General features: G+C 38.6%; 1 protein-coding gene across 1 annotated transcript; it reads right to left on the reverse strand.

The window, feature by feature from the left end:
* Positions 1-484: 484 nt before the first annotated feature.
* cers2b (ceramide synthase 2b) lies at positions 485-19,869 on the reverse strand. The gene is made up of 11 exons (XM_014994062.2): positions 19,356-19,869; positions 10,617-10,833; positions 9,273-9,390; positions 9,072-9,190; positions 6,971-7,028; positions 6,694-6,744; positions 5,865-5,957; positions 4,537-4,665; positions 3,788-3,894; positions 3,399-3,552; positions 485-2,039 (listed from the first exon to the last, which is right to left on the reverse strand). Exons 2-11 carry the CDS (start codon positions 10,787-10,789, stop codon positions 1,884-1,886), a joined length of 1,158 nt encoding a protein of 385 aa, XP_014849548.2. The 5' UTR covers positions 10,790-10,833; positions 19,356-19,869; the 3' UTR covers positions 485-1,883.
* Between the last annotated feature and the right edge of the window lie 743 nt (positions 19,870-20,612).

Genomic DNA, 20,612 nt, shown 5'->3' on the forward strand with positions numbered 1-20,612 from the left:
ATATCTAAAAGAGCACGTAGAACTGCATACTTAGCACGAAATTATTATTTACATTTTATTTATAGAGTAATGTAATCCAGTATTTTTTTTACCTGCAGATGAAAATATACATGAAATTGTTGTTTTGAACTTTTTTTTTTGTAGCATCTCCAAACTTCAGTTTATTTATGTGGATTTTATGTGGCAAACCAAAACAAAATATAATTGGAGAGGAAGAAAAACGATCAATATGTTCTACAAAAAAAAAAAAAAAAAAACCTGAATACAATCCGGTGCAACATTTCCATTCAGGAATTAAAACAAGGAAAATCTTTGTTGCAACATGAGGAACGTTTTAAAAAGTGAAAGCGGCTTAAAGATTGAACCTTTCTGCAACACCCACTTTAAGTTGGTCTTTCTTATAAATGTTATTTAGATTTTGTGACAGTGTGTTGTGTGTAGATTCTTTAGAGACACGATTTAGACACAGATGACTCCAGAGCAATTTCTTTGTGATTCATAATTTTTTTTATCATTATTAACAATATTTAGCCGTCATTAAACAAAAGAAAAGTACAAAATAAAAAATATAACACTGTAATCAGGCCACAGATATTTTTTCTGCATCATGTTTGGTGGTTGGTCGGGGTTAGTAGTAGTGGAATGAGAGTCGTGTTTAATGAAGGGAAGTGGTGGATGCAGTAGTGGGAGGAGGATGTGTTTGGGGCTTAGATATGAAGGAGAGAACATGAAGACAGGAGAATTCCTCGCTCATTACAAATAAGGCACTTGATGTACAAGTATATGAATGCGTGACGACACAGATGAGATACTTCTTTCTAGAACTTTTACTTTAAAAAAAAAAAATTATTTCTAAAAACATAAGAAAAAAACACAATTGTAAACCTTTTCAAACAGAATCATAATCATTAATTTAGGTGAACACTTTTCATTTCCCGCAGGTTAATGAATGTAACCTCCAAAGGTCAGGCAGTGAGCTGAAGAAATCTGTCCTATTAAAGTCAACTCTGGAAAAACCCCACCGCTTCCACTTAGAAACCTCTCCTCGGGAAGAATATGCTGAGTCATCGGTTTTCGGTGGGTGGCATCGTCAGGGTCTGGTCTGAGTCTGAAACACACTCGGCTGTGATTGCTCAATCACTGATGAGATGAACCAAGAGCTCATTTCGGTCTATTGCTTTAAGTTTTCTTAAAAAAGCAAACGGTGAGACGTCACTTAGCTGTACTCACTGAGCTTTGTTGGACAAAGACTGAACAGAAACCAGAGAACTTCATAAATGGCACAAGGCTGCACTGACTGCAAAATATTCCTTCATATGTTTGTGCAAAGACATCATAATACCTAACAGAAATGTTGTTGCATAGACAAAGAAATGCCCCGGTATCTAATAGTAGTTCTCACTTTGTTTTGATCTCTTTGTGATCGCAAAACAAAGCACAAAAAAAGACATACATAATAAAGCAGCACAGTTTTAAAGCACAAAGCCATAAAATGGCTTTTTGGCAGCTACCAGCTGACTCTAAGGCACACCGTTAAAACATGAAAGTTAAGTAGAAGCAGCAGCAGCAGCAGCACCTTCCTGTTTCTCCTCCACACCTGGAACCTCTTCATGTTCTCTCCTGTCTCACTGACAGGTTTGTTGGACAAATATCTAACAAAGATGATGATACGTGATTTCCGTTTTCCTTGGGCGACAAAGCAAAAGCAGTGCCACTTAGTGTAGTGTCAATCTTGATACTTGTGTTCTCTAAAAGTTTGACTGAGCATGTGTATGTCTGTGTTAAAGTAACAGTGTTGAATCTCCTAGTTTTATGGAATGCCATATCCCGTCTTCTTTGTCGTCCTTTTTTCACAAGTCCTTTCTTTCCTGCTCTCACAAGTTTCACTCTGTCTTGCTGTGATTGTTGTTGTGGACTGTGTGGTCGTTCTGCATGGGCCCATTTTTCTTTGTGTGCTTTTTATCCCCTCCTTCTTCTTCGTCCTCTTCCTCTGATTCGTCTGTTTCGTCTTTGTCGCTTCGATCATCGTCCACTTTTTCCTGGGAATAAAAAACAAACAAACAAACATTAGAGACTGTTTAGGACAGTTATAAGTTGAGAAGATGCTGAACTTAGTCTGAAAAAACAAAACAGTTCAGTCGCTTCAACGTGAGTCTGTATTTAAAGAATATATTTGCTAATTACATCAGTCCAAATCTTGACATTAAAAACCCAGTCAGTTAGGATGTTTTATCTGGATTTCACAGTTTTGTTGGCAGTTTTTGCAGGCTTCCTAGTCAGTTTCAAACAGCATCTAGAGTAAACATTTAGTAGTATTTAGGAAAACATCTTTAGACTTTAACAATACTAAATATGTCACAGGATCTGATTTCATTATTCCTCTCTACATATTTGGATATAAACTGGATTTGTTTGCATTGTAAAGTGCATTGAGATGGCATTTATAGTAAAGCTGATTCTTGTCACGCAGTAAATGGACAGCTGGTGCATGACACATATCTCAGCCTTCTTTTCTATCCTGCAAAGACATTAAATATGACTTTCAGATACTATTTGTCAGCTCTAGATGTTTCTTTAGTTTTACATTTCTTCTATTTTCATTTACTTGTCCACATTCCTTTTTTATATTAGAAACAAACTCCATAATAAATTCAAAAGGACTAGACAAATTTGTCCAAAATAAACTTTTAAAGACCATCAGAAAGCTTGAAGAACAACTGATCAAGACAACTTACAAAAAAATACAAAAAATAGCTCCTTAAAAGCAAAGTATAAAGAAATTGTGGTGGATTAAGACTTTTGCAGAGAGATGTATATATATGGAACAACAGAAGTTAATAAGAAACCCAGCTTTGCAGTGAACCAGAACTGGTGATCCATCTGGACTTGTCTGCTGTATCCAAGTACAAACAGCTGCTCCTCTAACAGTGACAGGCCTACTGCTATGTCACTGTGCACTTTTACTCAGTCAAGCCGTGCTGCAATAATAGAGAAGTGACAGCAGCACTCTGTGTTCAGCCTCTTCCTCTATGGTGGCTCTATCTTGTGATCCTAATCTGACCACCTCCATCTTAGAAGTGCATCAGTCTTGAAAACAGCATTTGAACAGAACTGCAAGGCAAAACAGAGAAGCTCCTCTCCTAACCTGACTAAGTGAGCTCTGCATATACAGCAGTTTCACATAGTGCACAGTAAAGCAAGCAGTGGTTTAATGAAAACTTTTCTTAGACTGATAGTGTGCACTCCAAATTTCAGAAATTATTTCACAATAATGAATTGACATCTTTCTTTTTCTCCCTGCATTTACTGTTTCTTCCATTTCCATAAACAGGAAGTACAATAAATCTGAACATTTTTCCAAAATAAAAGCTGCGTATCTACACATATGTTTTGCTTACGTTGTTGGTGAGGAAGCGGATTGCTATGCGGATGATGAGAACGGCCCAGAAGATATGGAGACACTGCAGAACCATAAGCAGGCCGTTGAAAAAGTAGTAGCCGAAGAAAGGCGGGTAGATGGTCACTGGGTAAACCCAGGTCCAGTAAATGATCCTGAAACACACAGAGAGGATTAGGGAGGAGGAAAACAACATTCAGCTGGTTAAAATGTGTGAGAACAGTTTTAATCTTATAGTCTTTTACTTTTCAGTTTTAATGCTACTGTTGTCTCGTTTTTATCTATCAAATACTGTTTTTGAATATAGCTAAAGTCTACATTAATCTAAGAGACGTGCTCTGTACTTATACTGAAGATCAAAAATGTGTGTAAGCGTGTGTGTGTTTGTACCAGAAGGGGAAAAAAATGAGGCGTGTGACGATAAAGACTGCAGCAAAAACGATGAAGATGTAGTTACAGGCGTTTCTCCACCCAGCATAGTTGAACATCTTAGCAGACTGTCAAAGGAAAAAGAAAGAGAATGATTCACAAATAAATGTAAACACATGAGCCGAATGATTATTGCTAATCTCTTGAAAAGCAAATAAAACTTAAATGCATGTTTTCAAACACCAGGTGGCAGTGTCAGCTTCTTTGCGTCAAATAATCCTCTGGATGGAAGTGGCTCATAAATAAAATTAGCACATATGAGATGTGGTTCCTGTCTATTATCAGGGTTCCTACAAATTTTCACATTAACATTTCTACATTTTTCTGTGTGTTTGTACAACATCATGGGCAGTTAAGTAGAAAACATTTACTAAAGTCAGGTTTTACCACTTCTTTGCTCACAAAGCAACAACACAATGCTGTGATTCACTTCTAATCTGATATTATGGGCTATCCTCAATCTTTAAAAAGAAAATCTCATAAACTTCTAGACTGTAGTATCCATCACTATGAAATGATGCTTTAAAGCAGACAGGTAATTTTTTATTTTTATTGTTAAAATTCAAGACTTTGTTTAACCTGGAAAATGATCAAATAAATCAACGTGTTTCCAGTCAGTGCAAACCTTTTATCATGTATTGAGTAGCGATGAAACACTGGAGGTAAAATGTTGTCTGACATTCAAAAATAATCCAGTGAGGGACATTTACCTCGAGGAAGTAATCGGAGGAGTCGTGCACCAGCATGATTAGAGTTCCAGCACGGATGTAGTTCACACACCAGGAGAAGCTGATGAGGAGGATGGTCGCTACGTGATGAACTATCTGCTCTTTAAAGTCCTAAAGGGAAAGCAGGGAAATGATTCGCTCGGGTCAAGAGAGGAGGAAACGTTTAAATGTGTGTTGCATGTTAAAAAGTTGTTGGGTTTAGAGCTAAATCCTGCTTAAGATTATTTCAGATTAGACCAGGGATCTGCAGCCTTTACAATACAAAGCGCTATTGAATAAAAGTCGCTCAGAGTCGCAAATGTTACATGACCTTATAAAATAGGACAAATTACTATAATAATAATAATGGCGTTTGAAAACGTTATAAATCTAATTGATTCAATTTGCTGCCATTTTTAATCCACCATTTTATATCTATTTTTTTAATCTAAAATACATAAAAGTATTAAAGTTTAGCAAAAGCCTTAATGCTATGGGATATTAGTAGTTGTGAAACAAATTATGTAAACAAAATTATGTTAAAATTAATTATGTTAAAATTAATTGTGTAAACAAAAAAGCACATAGTTTCTGACCTAAAGTCAATAATAATAGATCTAAACATATATTGGTGGTGCTATTGCTGTCAGACTGTTGTGGATATCCAATGAAAAAAACAAAAACATAAACTGCTAAAACCTGAATTTGTGTTATATCCACATTTAACAACATGAGTTGGTTCTTTGTCGTTTTTAGCCAGACTTATTAAGAGTCAACATGGAGGGTTTAAATGGCCACTGTAACGTCGGAGCCGCAGGTTTCAGAGCCCCGGTTAGACGTGTGGTGTTAGAGGAACACGCTGTGCCTCTTTTGCAAGACTTTTTTTTTCTCTGCTCTGCACAGCTGAGCAGGCAGAGCATAGTCCAGCAAAAACACAGAAAACCACACGTGTAACAACAGTCTAATGTCCACCCACAGTCCGCAGATGTGTCACAGCTCAGATCATTCAAAGGTTGTAGAGGTTTTCTCTGAACAGAATGTAATAGCAGCACACAAAAAGAAAGCAAATATTACAAGTTATACTTCAAGAACCTACGACATTAATTCTAACTTTAAGTATTTGTTGGTGTCTGGACGCCACAGAAGCAGGATCTTGAGATCATCTCCAGATTTCAAATTGACAAATAGTTTGGGTCACATGTTTGTGCCACTCTTACTTTGTGGATCCGGTGTTGAAATGTTTGGGAAACCCTGTGCAAGTAGACGGTTTCTTGCAATGTATTTCATTTGTTCTCAGAAGAGAAAACTGCTGCTGAAATATATTCACTTACTTTACGTTTGACGTCAGAAGCCACGCTGAAGAGCAGAGAGCCGTAGAACCCCAGCTCGATCATGTAGTACCAATACTGAGATGGCAGCAGAGTCTGAACAAGAGAGATGTCTTTAATACACAAAATCCATGGGCTAATGTCATAAATTCAGACTGTAAGAATTAGATTATAGATAAGAAATGCATTAGCCATTTTTTCCCCTGACTGATAAATACTTTAACAGATTTTAAAAGACGTAAGGGAAGAAGTGTGCTTTCAGGTCCCTTAAGAGAGGCAGAAATTTCATCTGAAATTAAATGTAATAATAGAAAATTATCCCAATGATGAATCAAAAAATGTGCTCTACAGTTATGTGTATTTTTAAATGCATTAATAGTGAATGAAAGTACATGAAAGTAGGACAAAATATCTTCAGGACGATCTAACAAACGTTTCCTCATTATTGCAAGCAGCTCCTGGAAAGTTATTAGATTAAAGACGCATTTACTGTTTAACATGGTAACAGGTTGGTTTGGATTGTTTTATTCCCTTAATAAATCAAATCATCAACTGAAAAGAGTTTCTGTATTTTTTCAGGTTATTTTGGTGTGACACTGACATTTGTTTAATGATCCAAAACATATAAGTGTCACAAAAAAAAACAACAGCAAAAAACTGTAGAAGAAATCTGTAAGGAGCAAATTATTTCCAACATAATCTCAATATTTATCTTTATTCCCAATTTCTGACTATAATCCATCGCTACACAACCATTTAATGCCTATTTTGTATTTATGCTGGATAATTTGAGTCAGTAATCTGATGCATCTCATCCCTCCCAGAGACGTACCAGCACAGGAAAGCCTTGCCACATCTCCTTCGTGTCATACAGCCAAGGTTTCTGGAAGGAGAAACGGGACGGGATAATGAGACAGCAGGAATCAGCAGGTGTATTTATATCCACTGACTCAGCACCGGGATGAGTCAGGGCTTCATCTCTGCAAAGAGGCAAAGTTATCAGAGCAAAAAGAGCAGGCAGCTGCAGAAATATACAAGTTACAGCAACGGGAGCACATGATGGATGAGACTTTGTGTGGGTTTACATGAAGAGAAGAGGCAGTACTCACATCGATGAGGGCGGCCAGGCCAGCAATGAAAGCAAGAAGGTAAAAGGTAAATCTCCAACTGCAAGAGAACAAACACACACACACACACTTTCTCTTCAGTCAGTCGGGGAAAAGATGTTTAATAACTCATCTACCAGGAAACGCATAATTAAGGTGTTTTCACACCAAAACTGCAACTTTTGTCACATTCTCAGCTGGTGCGGTTGGTTTTTTCCCAAACCAAACCGTTTGAAAAGCCTGTTCACCCACACGCCTGTGGGGGGCGCTGCACAAAGAACCACTGAAGAAGACAACACAAAAACCTCAAACCAAGACATGAGGGCAACATCCTTCTTTGCAAAAATGTAAAACAAAAATAAATTGGCTTCAGATTTTAGTCATTGTAGGATTTAACTTTTGTTTAGTAAAAAAAAACAAAAACAAAAACACGAGTCATTTCTCCTGCTGGAGCAAGCTAGCGTTTGTTTTGACTGTATTTACCCAGAATGCCCTGCGCTGTAGTTTGAGTCCTGCTTTTGAAGCGGCCTCCAGTCTGGTTGCATCCACATATGCTTTCAAAACCTCGACAGAGTTCACTTTCTCCGAGCCAAAACCTGTTTGCATCAGAGTTTGATTGCGCACTCACCCCTTCCCAAACAAATCAGACTAAGTAGACAAACGAACTGGGGTTTGATTAAAACAGACTAAACAGGGCTGTGTGAATTCATCCTTAGATTCCGCACATGGGAAAAATCTGATGAAATACATCATTAATGTTCAACAACGACATGCAAACAAACAAAGCTGGACAAATGTTGATCAAACGGCAGAAATACCAGACAAAAGAGGGAGCTGTTAATATCCTGCTTCAGAGATGGAGCGAGGTCACAGCTCCCTTTGCTCAATCACACAGGTGTGGCGAGAAGGCTTCAGACAGAAAGCTGGAGCAGCGAGAGAGCAGCAGAAGCACAGTGAGAAAAGGACAGTGAGAGCGAGGGGACACATCAGCCAAGGGGAAGCAGGAAAGACAGAAACCCTGTTGTCTGCACGCACACAATGGGTTGATTGAAAAGAAATAATGTCCTTATGTTGCAACCAACACAGTGAAAGACTCACCATAACCAGGCAGGGACAAACATCCAGTCACGTGCACCCGCCTGCACAAAACCAGACGAATCGTCCGCAGCTCGGATGTAACTCACATGCAAACACAAATACAGCTAAAGCGATGACAGAGGCCCTGACACAGCTGAGGCCGTGTAGTAAATATGTTTATAGCTGGAAATGCTTGTGGGGAACCGGGCCAGAAGGGCAGACTGGCACGGTTCTGAGTGTAAGTTAAAAATAGAGGATTCACTTCGAAACCCAGAAATTTGTTTGTACATGCAGCAGGTCAGGTTAAGGTCAACGGTTGTTTTAACCTGCTTCGTGTCACACAGCTGGGCTTTACCCACTGTTATTAAAATGTCAGGTCACAGAAACTCTGATCAATCACCTCTGAGTTTCCTCCACCTTTAAGAGTACATATAGTAAGAGCAATTAGAATATGGAACAAATAAAAAGCTCAATAACCTGGCAAATACTTTGTTCTAGCACTTTGTGATTTAAAAACAGGATTCAGTTTTCTCTGCCAGGAGATTATCCAAGCCAATTACGTCATGATTTAGTTATATTTGACAACTCTGGCTTATAAAAGGACATTTATATTTAGTTCTGTTATTTGTTTTTGTGCCACATAAAAATGTGGCATCATTAAATAAAAAAAAAGTGAATTCTTACAACTCTTATTTTGACAGATTTTTGCTCCTGCTCCTGCTAACTACAGCTTAGCTAGAGAATAAAAATAAGCACTTTATTTCCTCAACAATTGACCGCACTAGTGAATTTAATACGCTGAATGCTGGATATGAATCAAAAGTTGCTTCAATAAAGTGTTAGTTTGAGGTTGAACACACCTCCGCAGCCAGGTTACGCACCTGAATCGCATAGGAGATCTGTCACATTAGATGTGAAAAAAGGTTTTGGAAGTTTTTATCAAATGCTTACTTTTTATCAGCCCTACATGCGAACAGACTCTTAAGAACAACGATGTATCTAGAAAAGAGCACGCTCGTGTTTTTACCTGGCTTCTCGGAACTTCTTGAGCAAACTCGGTCGGTCCTGGTTCCTCCTCCGTCTGAACCACCGCTGCACTTGTCTTTCTGAATAACCCGTCTGTTTGCAAAGGCTTGCTACTGAAGACTGAACCAACAAAAGGAGGTTTGATTTTTGGTATTTTCCGGTACTTCACATCCTACAGCGCGCTCAGTGTCACGAGAGTTACCTGTGTTGGGTTTTTGGTCACTCTACAGTAGTAGGACTCGAGGGAGGGGATGTGAGGCGCTTTGAGCCGAACCGTCTCTTTCACGCCGAGTAGAGAGGCCAGAGGTGTCGCCACTGTCCTGGGATTAAACAAGGGATTAAAAAGGAAGGACATTTTTTAGAAGAAATAGGTGAAATGAATGGAAATCAATGTAAAATCTAACCCTAACCCACAGATGATAAATGAAAGTATTACACAGGATGTGTACTGGAGGTACAGGATGTTAACACAATATTTCTGGAAGCTAATTAATTACATTCAATAAATATCTGGCAACATAACAAAAGACGGAAGCAGAAAAGATTATTTTCCACACCTCACCGACAAAAGTTAATGCTTTATATAACAGACAATGAGGATTTTTACCCTTTTCTAAGTAACCGGATGAACATTTCAGCAATAAAATGCTCAAGCTAGAGGAGCCTAAAAATCAAAAATATTCAGAATGGCATTGCCAAAGAAGAATTATAAAAGAAAACTGTTTCCTTTGAAACACGTTTTTATTTTAATGTTAAATGTCCTCAGAGGTCAATGACGATGTGTTTTCCCTCAAATGTGTACATACTTCTCAAAACAGCTAATTTTGAATATGTAAATAGAAAAGTTATAAATAGAACCTGAAACCACATGAAAAAGGTTATGAAGGACTAAGAAAAGTCTGACTGGATCCAACTTTTAAACAATAAAATCCTATTTTTCAGACTGTGCAGGAATCTAGAACGGCATAAAAAGAATAACTAGCTAATGAAAGTAAATGTTGTTTTTGCATTTTATTCTAAATAGGTTTTAATTAATGTTATTTCTGAAACACTGGGATCTATGTAGATGCATCTGGAGAAAATAATCTAGTAGTTGGGAACTAGGGGATGTCTGACAAAAAAGTATGTTTTATAATTAAATTTAAAACATTGCAAATTTATGAGCAACTGTGAGCAGCAGCTTTATAGGTTCATGCAAATGTCATAACTGTCTCCTTTTCTGTTTCTCTTATCACGTTTCCCAACGTTAGAGAGGGTGAGAGGGAAGGTAACAAAAGATAAATATAATGAAAATAATAATTAATAGTGACTTGACAAACGTAAGCAAGTGAAATATATGACTGCAAAGGGATATAAATACTGTTTTAAGTTGGAGATAGCCAACCAAGAAAGTCACAGACAAAGCAAGGAGAAGGTAGAAAAGGTAAAAGAACAACAAAAGAGGAAGACAGGGATAAATGTGTGAACACGGAGAAAATAAATGTTTAAATTAAACACAGCTGAGGGTCACAGGTAGGCCAGAGGACAGAGTGAAAGATGGACCGACCTTTCAAAGATTTGCCGGATAATGAGGAATACCAGCGCAATGGGAAGCGCCACCCATAAATCACGGCCCTTCGCGTAAACTCGTCCATCCCGATCCTCCAGGTCAGCCCAGCCCAGACCCTCCGGAAACCACAGCCGCTCCTGCCAGAACCACTCGCTCAGCTCCACCAGCATCCTGAAGCACCAGGACTCTGCACCACCCTTATGGCTTTATCAGCCTGCAAATACAAGTCAATTAAGCTTAGAGACATGCGGTAAAGGACAAGTGAAATCTTCATTCTGAGACAAATGGTGAAAATACAGTGGTTTAACTTTGGTTTTATTTGATGCTCACTGGGAGCATGTCCATATTTCCTAATGCATATAACAGAGCACAGAGACATATGAAGATCCACCTAAGGAATGAGCGAATGCTTTTCCTTCACACCTCCACGATGAACTCGTAAATAGAGTCATCCGTGATCGCTGCTTCTTTCTCTGACGTAATGATGAATATTTCGGCTGCTATGTTCAGGGAGTGGCAAGAGAGTAAAGGGCTGGCTGCAAAGTGAGACGGTACATCTGTGGGATGTGAGTCATAACTCATCTATAAGAGCAGAGCGAGTGGGGCCACCGTTACGCACGCTATCAGCGGAGTCCCCTTACAGAGCTACAGCAACTCCCACTCCTGCAGCTGCAAATGCCAAAGCCGTGTAACCGCCTGGCTTCCACTCCCATCCCCACCCTGCTGCTGCTGCCGCTGCTGCCAGTAATTGAGGAGGATTCCCCCTTTGGCTCAGAGAAAGGCAGAAACATTTCTACTGCTCTTATTTTCATAACACGCCCAATAACACACATAATGTTATTGATAGGGCAGGAGCGTCAAACTAGTTTTCTTTTAGGCGCCATGTCAAGATCATGAATGTTCTCAAAGGGCCGGTTGTGCCAGGACGTGTTGATAAAACCCATCAACAAACTGTTAAAATATTAATAAAGAGCTGTCTCTGCCTTCGATAAGTACCTCTTAAAATGAAGTAATGTTTTCACAATCATCGGTCCCTCCAGGATTTCAATATTGTTTTTATTTTTTGCAGTGGAAATAGCTGATTTTGTGGATCTAATTTAGTAATTTAAAAAGAAATTTTGCGCATTTACCGTCTTTTTTTGGAAGATGGTAAATGTGGCTTTTTGTTGCTCTCCACTTTAAACACAGACTATAAGTTGATATCAAGTAAGGCTGAGGCAGCAGAGTAGCTGAAGTAAGAAAGTTAGCAGCCGCATAACTCCAATATTTCCAACCCTTTTTGCAGGAAAATTTGCAATAAACTCACAATTATGCAAAATATATAAACCGCTTTGATGTAATTGATAAAATAATATTTAAGCACACAACTGTTATCTGCATGGTTCTATTTATGCGTCAGCTTGGAGTCCGGAGGGCCATATAAAAACTATAGTGGGCCAGATATGGCCCCCGGGCCTTCAGTTTGAAGCATTTAAAATAGGGAATAAAAATGCATTAATGGATAGCAGGAAAGAAACTTTGACTATGTAAAGACACAAAAGACACAAAACACAGGAATGCAATATCAACATATATGAATGTTTTTGCATTTTAGCTAAATTAAATCGTTTCTCAATATATATGTAATGATAATAATAAAGCTGATTCTTCTGATCTGGCTTCTGCTGTAAAAGGTGCTATGGATGAGTGAGTGTGTTATTTTCCACATAGAGTCATGTCAGTCATCACAATCCCTCTATCCTGTTGCAAAACCCCTGGGCTGCCCTTTTTTCCCTTTTGGAGAAAGGGGAGGATGACATATTTTTCCCTATAATTTTGCCAGTTCTTCCACTTCAGAGATTCAACATCTGACTTTTGGTGGTCATGCATAATGCATTTGAGTGCAAAGATAGCCGCAGAAAAAGGTTCCCCGCAGTCAAACCTCAATGAGACAAGTAAAAATCAGCTGTCCAAAGGGTGTTTGATGTGCGGAAATGATTGCGACAAAATACTCCAAACTCCTGCAAAGTGTGTTGGATACAATTAAATGTAACAAGCTGGACAAACACGCCACAAAGTGAGCATGAAAAATTGACAAATACACAATGAAGCCAAGAAAAATGTTTAAAAAGTCACACTGTCCGGAAGCATTGCAACATTTTAGCATTTTGCAAACTCCAGGAGAATATTTTTAGGGTCGCTTGTTTAGGTCATCCAGTGAATTCAGCATGTTTAAGCAGTTCTTCCCCCACAGCTTCCCAAAATCCTCCTGCCATTGGTCTAACAGATCACATGACCAGACTCTGACCATTTCAAAGGTCCAATAAAAGTAAAGAATGCCTCCAGCGGGTGGGAGGGAGCAAGGCGGTTCTCCCTCTCTCTCTCTCTCTGTCAGACAGACTTTCTCTTCCACACTATACACTGCAAGCGTCCGATGACTGGAAACAGTGATTTCGCATCAAGCTGGCTGAATGTCATTCCAGATATTCCTGAATCCTGGGGTTTATACGCCTATAATGCTTACTCTGATAAAAAGCATCAAACAGAAGTTAGGAGAACCTAAACAAATCCAAGAAGAACGTGGCTCAAAGTCCAGGAATATTTAGAGAATGTAAACACGCTGGCACCAAACAGAGGAATCACTCCACTCTGTCCCCATTCACTCCCCTGGTTCATAAAATCATCCGGTGCTTTACAGTCCAATGAGTATTGGAAGGCAGGAAGCTGAGCAAGTCAGGGGAACCATAAGTCATAAGACTAACAATGTGCTCCGACTGTGACTCACTACTACCAGACCATCTGTGTTGTACAACCACATTTAGGATGCTCACTTTGGAGGCTGAATCATTCAAACCGCAGCATTTAGCAACCATCAGAGGAATACATATTCATGAGAGAGACCAACACCATCTGGGTTACGAGTCCAAGAACAGAACAACACAGGAACTAGGAGACTGATGCAAGAAAAGCTTCAAGAGAGCACAACAAAAACATAAACCTACAAATTGCCAATAACTAAACAGATTACAGCAGAGATGTCCAGTGTCATTCAGATGAATGCCATGTCCTGGGTTTATGCCCAGTATTAGCCCTCTTCCTCCCCCTCCCATCCCTGGTACTGGATTCAGGAAGTGGTTCAAATACTCTACAGAGAAACGGGACACTCCTTCAAGAAGCACGATCAGTTCTCACTATTACATAACCACATGTGACTTAATATACCAATATGTGTTGTGAAATCACTTATCAAGCAGGCACAACACGCTATTGTTACGCCTGTAATGGAAGAACAAAAATTTACAGCCAGATGTAAGACTTACTGTATTTCCGTTTCCAGTAATGTATTGACAATATGCTGACAAAAAAAAAAATACTATGTGTTTCGAAGATGTTCTAAAATAGCAGACTTTTAATAATCTCCAAATATACATACATAAGTATAATCAGTCTGAATGAGAGTTGTTATAAATGTGAATGAAATGATACTTTGTAGACAGGTTCAGTCTTTAATTTTGACATTTTAAGCCAATATTATGTTATTCCAGTGTTTCATGATAAATAACTATTTGTTAAAGAACAGTGTGAGGACGGGGACGTTTGTGAATCCGGGTAGAGGGTTGCAGACCTTACACCTGCAGCTGAAGAGAGAAGAGCTGGGAAAATTCGAGAGGAAGGGCTATTGTGTGATTTGGTGGGGGCAGTCGCTTTATAAAAGCTGTTGTTGAGGCAACACCTCTGATCACTTCGGGCTTTTTGCTGTCAGAAAATATCCCAAAGATATATGTTTGTATTCAATAAATGTGATTGATTTTTATTTTGACTCTTTTTGTGCTGGTTTGATCCTTCACATCAAGGATCTTTATTGGGTCATCGGTATGTCAAAACTTTAAATATTTAGCGCACTGACGTTTCACTGAGATAACATGTCAGAATACATCTATAAATTACAATGCATGTCCTGTTTTTGTTCTTGAGATAATATATTTTAAAAAGATGAATACTACGTCTTTTGCTTGTAAAGACAAACAAAAAAACATTGGCATACATTAAACTAAGCATTCTAATACTTTCTAAGTAAAACCAACCCAGAGCTTTATGTCTCAAATCAATTAAGTAAATTTACAGCTGTACTAGTAACAATATGCTGTATGATAGACCATTGCAGTCTATGTTTCTAATCAGATGTTAAGAAGCTGCCAGCGAGAGCTAACCGATGTTTAATAAAGGTGTTGAAATATTAAAGACTCAAAGTCCGCTCAGTCTCAGACCGCTCAGCCTGACCAGCCAGAACCACTCAGATAAGTCTGTAACACAAAAGCTATTTTGCAAACTGATGCACTTGTACAAAAACATCAAACAGCAACGGAGAGAACAGCTTCTCTGCTATATAGGCGATATTAAATCCTTAATGATCTACTATCACCATGTTGCTCACACGCAGGTCGACATAAATCCGGTTTGATTTCCTGTCAGATTTTCCCTGGCATTGAACTGAACCCTGTATTGGCTCCTGCTGCTCTCCTGTGTTTAAAGCTGATTTAAAACGCCACTACATATACACAGTGTACATAATGAGAGTGGTTAATGAAAAATGCAATGATTTTAAATAAATTAGATTGAACAGGAGGAATACAGTTTGAACTGTTCAGGTGCAAACAGTTGCTACTGCAATAAACTGAACTTAATGAAACGAGATGTAAAAAAAACACCAAATAAATAAAAGCTGCATAGAAACTTATCAGTTGCTTCATAAATGGGAACCATAAATAACAGCACAGGTCGTTAACTTGCAATGACTATAAGTATTAGGATCATTTTTATAGCCCATGAGATTGTGATTGGTTTGTTTCTAAAGCATGTAGTGATACAGTAATTAGTGTCGGTGCAGTCTGAAATTGAGATTTTAGTTTAACGATTGCAGTATCAAGGTACAAACTGTCATTTCAAAGCTTTTAAAATGTGAATATTTAGTATTTCTGTGCAGCAAAATGCATTTGTGTAACAGGGGGAGGGAGAAGAGGAGAGGGCAGCCGGCCATGCTCTCTGCTGCACATGGTCCGTCAGCCCTAACTCAGGTCATGCTTTCAGCATTTTCCAGCAAGGATAAACGATCAACACGCATCCCGCCCACATTTTAGGAATTCTTTGGGAAAGTAACTCAAAAGACATGGAGATTATTTCTCTTACAAAAAAAATAAAAAATACATTCAACAGATAATCTCAGTGTGTAAGTGGCAGTCTGTGTTTCAGCATCCCAAAGCAGTCGGTTTATTGAATTGTTTCATGACCGTTATCCTCTCTGCTGTGCTGTGGGTAAACATCACAAAAAAAGTCAGGTTTTAGTGACACTGATCTGTGGCTCTCATGAATTATTGATGCTGCAGGTCAATCAGTCAGCATGCGGCTGTGAGTGGGTCTGTTTAGGAGGCACTGTCATGCTGAAATGATTCACCTCAGTGGATGCAAGGCCATGGTTACATTTACCTTTTGGTGACCAGTTTTACTCATTCAGCGGAGACCGAATTCCACTATGTTCTACTGAAGCTCCGATTACTCACTGAAAACAGTCAAAAAGGAAGACGTAATCGCAGACAGATCAACGTTCAAGTTGCTTTTTTCGATCTCAGGTTAGAGTAGTTAACTGAGGTGTGGCAAACTCATTTTCATTTTGGGCCATGTCAAAAATCTGAATTCTCCTAAAGGACCAGATTTCGTTAAGTTTTTGTGTGTTTTTTTTCTTTTTGCAATCAACATCACAGATTTTCTGGCGCTAATTTAGAAATATTTGTAAGGCATTTTTATGATATTTGCGCTAATGTATGGTGTTAAAAGTCACTTTTTATCAATCGCCGCAGCAATCACGGACTATAACTGTACTTCAGGTAAGGCTGAGGCCAATTTGACCAATTTTAAGAAAAGAATTGCAGTAAAAGTCTGAAAAAAATTTGGAGATCTGTTGATTTTGTGTGAATTTTGCAAACTAACTGATGTAAATTGGAGTCTAAAAGGCCACATAAAAAGCTAAGGCGGGCCAGATTTGGCTCCCTGGCCTTGAGTTTGACACACATGATTTAACTCGACTGACTGATCTTGACTTCAATGCAGAATTTCAGTCAGAATGAATGATTTACAAACACACTGTCACATATTAGGACTAAGCAAATTAGGTTCCATGGATGAATCACCAACTGCTGAAGCTCATTTAAGGAAACTTAAACTTTTTTTAGACTACTGCTGTTTTCCATGTATGCCATTCCCATTCTGGTATAACAAATGAACGAGTTATACAATTATTCTTATTCATGCATCAAAGCACTTGTCCCTCACCTTTATATGATTTATACGTGACTCAAAACAAAGTGGGTCAGAGAAAAATGCCTTTTCAAACCAAAAAGGTAATATGTTGGTCCATCACCTATTTATGTAAAACATAAACAGGCGTTTTAGGAGTGGTAAAATGCAACACAAGTTTCTATTATAAGATTTGAAGTAGCTGCTTAAAGGTATTCTCAGAGAATTATTCACAATAATAATAATGCCTTTGTCTGCGTTGTAGAACAGAAATGCAGGTGAGCCTTCATTCCTGCTGCAACAAGGCAGCAGCACAACACCTCCTGCTGACCATGTGCATTTATACATACCACAACTACCATTGTGTTTTATGGTACTATAGTCTTGGTGTGCTGTTGTGATTTTAGGTGCTACCTGCACACACAAGTTTCTCTTGTAGGGATTAAGAAAGTATTTATGAATCTATTTTATTAGTGTTGAAAAATGTCCGATTGAAAAATTATTGTTGAGTGTTGGGTTGCTTTCAACCCACATTTTCTTCAGTCATACCTTAACTTTCTCATTGCAATGCTCCAGCAACTTTTGCTTTGGCTTTGATTCCCATTTGGGCTTCTTGGCTCTATTGAAAAGCGATGGATTAGTAGTCCTAATCAAACAAGTAAGGGTTGGGCTACTTCCTGCTTCCACTGCGAGATAAGAACTGAGATAGCGTTGCTATATGAAAGGGCGAATGGGAGAACTGACCGTCACCTCCAGAAAATAAAACACAGGTGGGTAATAAAGCAAGAATGTTCACAGCAGGATTTAACAAAATGGAATGTTTCCTAGCAGACCAAAAACCACCTCCTGCTAATGTGTATTTGGGTCAGTTACATCACAGGAGGCACAAGAATTGAGCAGGTCAGCCAGCATTGTTGGACAACATAGCTGACAAGCTACATTTACAGATTTCCACTGATTATGAAGCGCTGGACAAACATTTTATTAGCAAGCCCTTTAGACTCCAAAGTCTTGACTGATACTGCTGTGGATGGAGAAGCTAACCCAGATAAAGAGAACGATCGCTTTAGGAACTTTAACTGACGCATATCTACTTATATTCCAACTTGAATTTTTCCATCTCGTTGGATGACATGCATATTGTAAAAATGCTGTATCCTGCGTACATCTATGTTGTTTATAACTGTGGAAAAATGTTCATATTTTACAATAACAATAAACTTTGATGCCTGCAAACACCCAAAACTGACAATATTAGTTGAGATTGTTGTTTTTGATTATTTAAATATTATTTCTACTCTTCAAATGTACTTATAATAACTGTGAAAATATGCTTAGGTTATATTAATATTTGCCATTTAGCACTACAATTACACTGCAATAATTGGTGTATTGACTATATGTTAATGGGGAAAGTTTTACTTTTACAGCAGAATAATCTATACTAAGAATTGCAAGTACAAACTACTAATTAAACCAGTGGCACACAATGCTGTAAAGTATCTATTTATTAATATGTTTATTTTGTGTTTATATGCATAAAATGAAGTCAAATACATAATCTGCTTATATTGCAAACAGTAGTTAGCCAAACTACAAGCTATTCGGCTAGAGGTGGTGATGTCATTCTCACATTAGAGCTCTGACTTAAGACACCAACTAATTAGCATTAGTTAAGGTCATACAGTGATAATCTCACATCAGGCCAACCCTACTGAAGGATGGAAATGGTTTAAAAAACAATGCAAGTACAAAAAAGATCTGATTAGTGATTAGCCGCCTTATGTGATGTCATCAAAGCCATGCAAGCTTGTTTTTTCCAAAGGGAATCAAGATCTTATTTTATTTCAATGCAAAGCACTAAAAGAAAAAACAAAAACAAAAAACAGCTGGAACGAAACATTTTGTTACATGTGACAAACTTTATATCAACAGTGGACTTTGTTGCTTTTTCAGAAAAGTGTGGGCAGCAGCTTCACGGTGGCTACTTTGTTGGGGGGGGGGGGGAGTTCACAATTGTGGCACTGGAAAACATGTCCCAGTCAAAGTCCATTTAACCATTACATGTGATATAAAAACTAATACATGTAAAAGTCAACAACAGTATAAGCTCTTTTACTAAATTCCACCTATGTGTGTGTTAGCTGAGATAATCTCGTCTGGTTGGCAAACTTTGTTAGCATAGATCAAACACTGAGCCACGCGCCATCATTTCCTTACATTAAACGGCGACGCTTAGAAACTTTACGGCGGCTCCTTTCCAAACACATTCACACATTAATTCCCATGTCTTTTCTCATTATAGTAAGCGAAACAAAACTGCTCTGCTATGTCGCATTAACGGATTCCTTCATGAATGCGTAATGACGTCTAAGCAGAAACAGGATGCAGAACGTAGTCTGCCGCAGCGCACGCATTAACGAACAGCTAACTGCTTTGCCGACGTGAAAATGAAACAGTACTTACTTTGGCGTTTTGTTTATTTGAGAACAGAGAAATTCGGTATTTTCGGGGAAACAAATGTAGTTTCTTTCCTCTCCTCCACCGTAGTCCGGGTTCTGGTGATCCGGCTGTAAACCTAACGGTTCCTAACGGTGTGTGTCCAGCCGGCTGGTTGAGCTCAGAAAGGTGCAACCGCTCAAGATCCGGGCAGGTCTTTTCATGTTTTCATGGAGTATAAAAGTCAGGGTTGTTTTTTTTTTTTTCTCTCTTTCTCTCTCTCTCTCTGCGGACTGGGGAAAAACTAGAAACCTGCTTTCATAGTGGGAGATACGCGAGGAGCTCCGATGAGAATGGTCGGATTTTCTTCCAGCAAACGTCCAGGCTGTTCTGTCTCTCGTCGTGTCCCTGCTAATTTCATCCCCCTCCCCCCCTCTCTCTCGTGTGCGGTGTCTGCGTGGGCGTATTATCCCGACAGATGTGCGGGTCGGGCCTGCTGGAGAGAGAAGTGGCTGGGATCCGGGCAAACAGAAGGAGGAGTGAGAAGGGGATAACGGGGAGGGAGGGACGCAAATGACGTCCGAGCACGAGGGAACACTTGGCTGACATGTTCGCGTTTTGATTCCACACCGAGGAAAGTTTTACCTCACCTCTCTGCACCAGTTACTCACTGGTTCCAAGCCATGGCCATTTTACTGTATTTCGGGGTTTTTATCACTACTTTATAAATTATTTCCTAACAAAACAATGTACTATTAAACCGTATAACTTTTATAAATGAACTGAAGAGATGTCTTTTTACTTTAATAGCTTGTTTCCAGAGATTTTTAAATAAGATTCATTCTTGAGTCAACTTTTAAATTAGCTTTCATTAGGAGTTAAATATAGATCCTAAATCAGCTCATTTGATTATAAAATAATTAAAAACATGCCATTCTTTTTTGCTTTTCATAAGTAGCATAACGTGAAATGTTTTTGCAATTTCTAGGTGAAGAACTTTACTTATTGCCATGGTTTGAACAAATCAATAGTGAAATTTGTTGGCAGAAGTGTGTCAGACAACACTCTTCCTTGAGGAAAATTGCTCAAAGAATGAACATTTACAGTTAAATAAGCAGACGTAGTTAAAAACCTAAATTATTATATATTAAAGGTCAATGAATTTGTATTAATTCATTATAGTTTCCTTTAATAATTCCGTAGGACCTTTGGTTTTGTTTATGCCGCACCCATCTGCATATAGGAAACAGTTTCCTGTTTTGGGGGTTTTGTTTTCCAAACTAC

Source organism: Poecilia mexicana, unplaced genomic scaffold (genome assembly GCF_051168715.1).
Source record: "Poecilia mexicana isolate PSO_F unplaced genomic scaffold, ASM5116871v1 scaffold_16, whole genome shotgun sequence".
In the NCBI taxonomy this organism is placed as follows: Eukaryota; Metazoa; Chordata; class Actinopteri; order Cyprinodontiformes; family Poeciliidae; genus Poecilia; species Poecilia mexicana.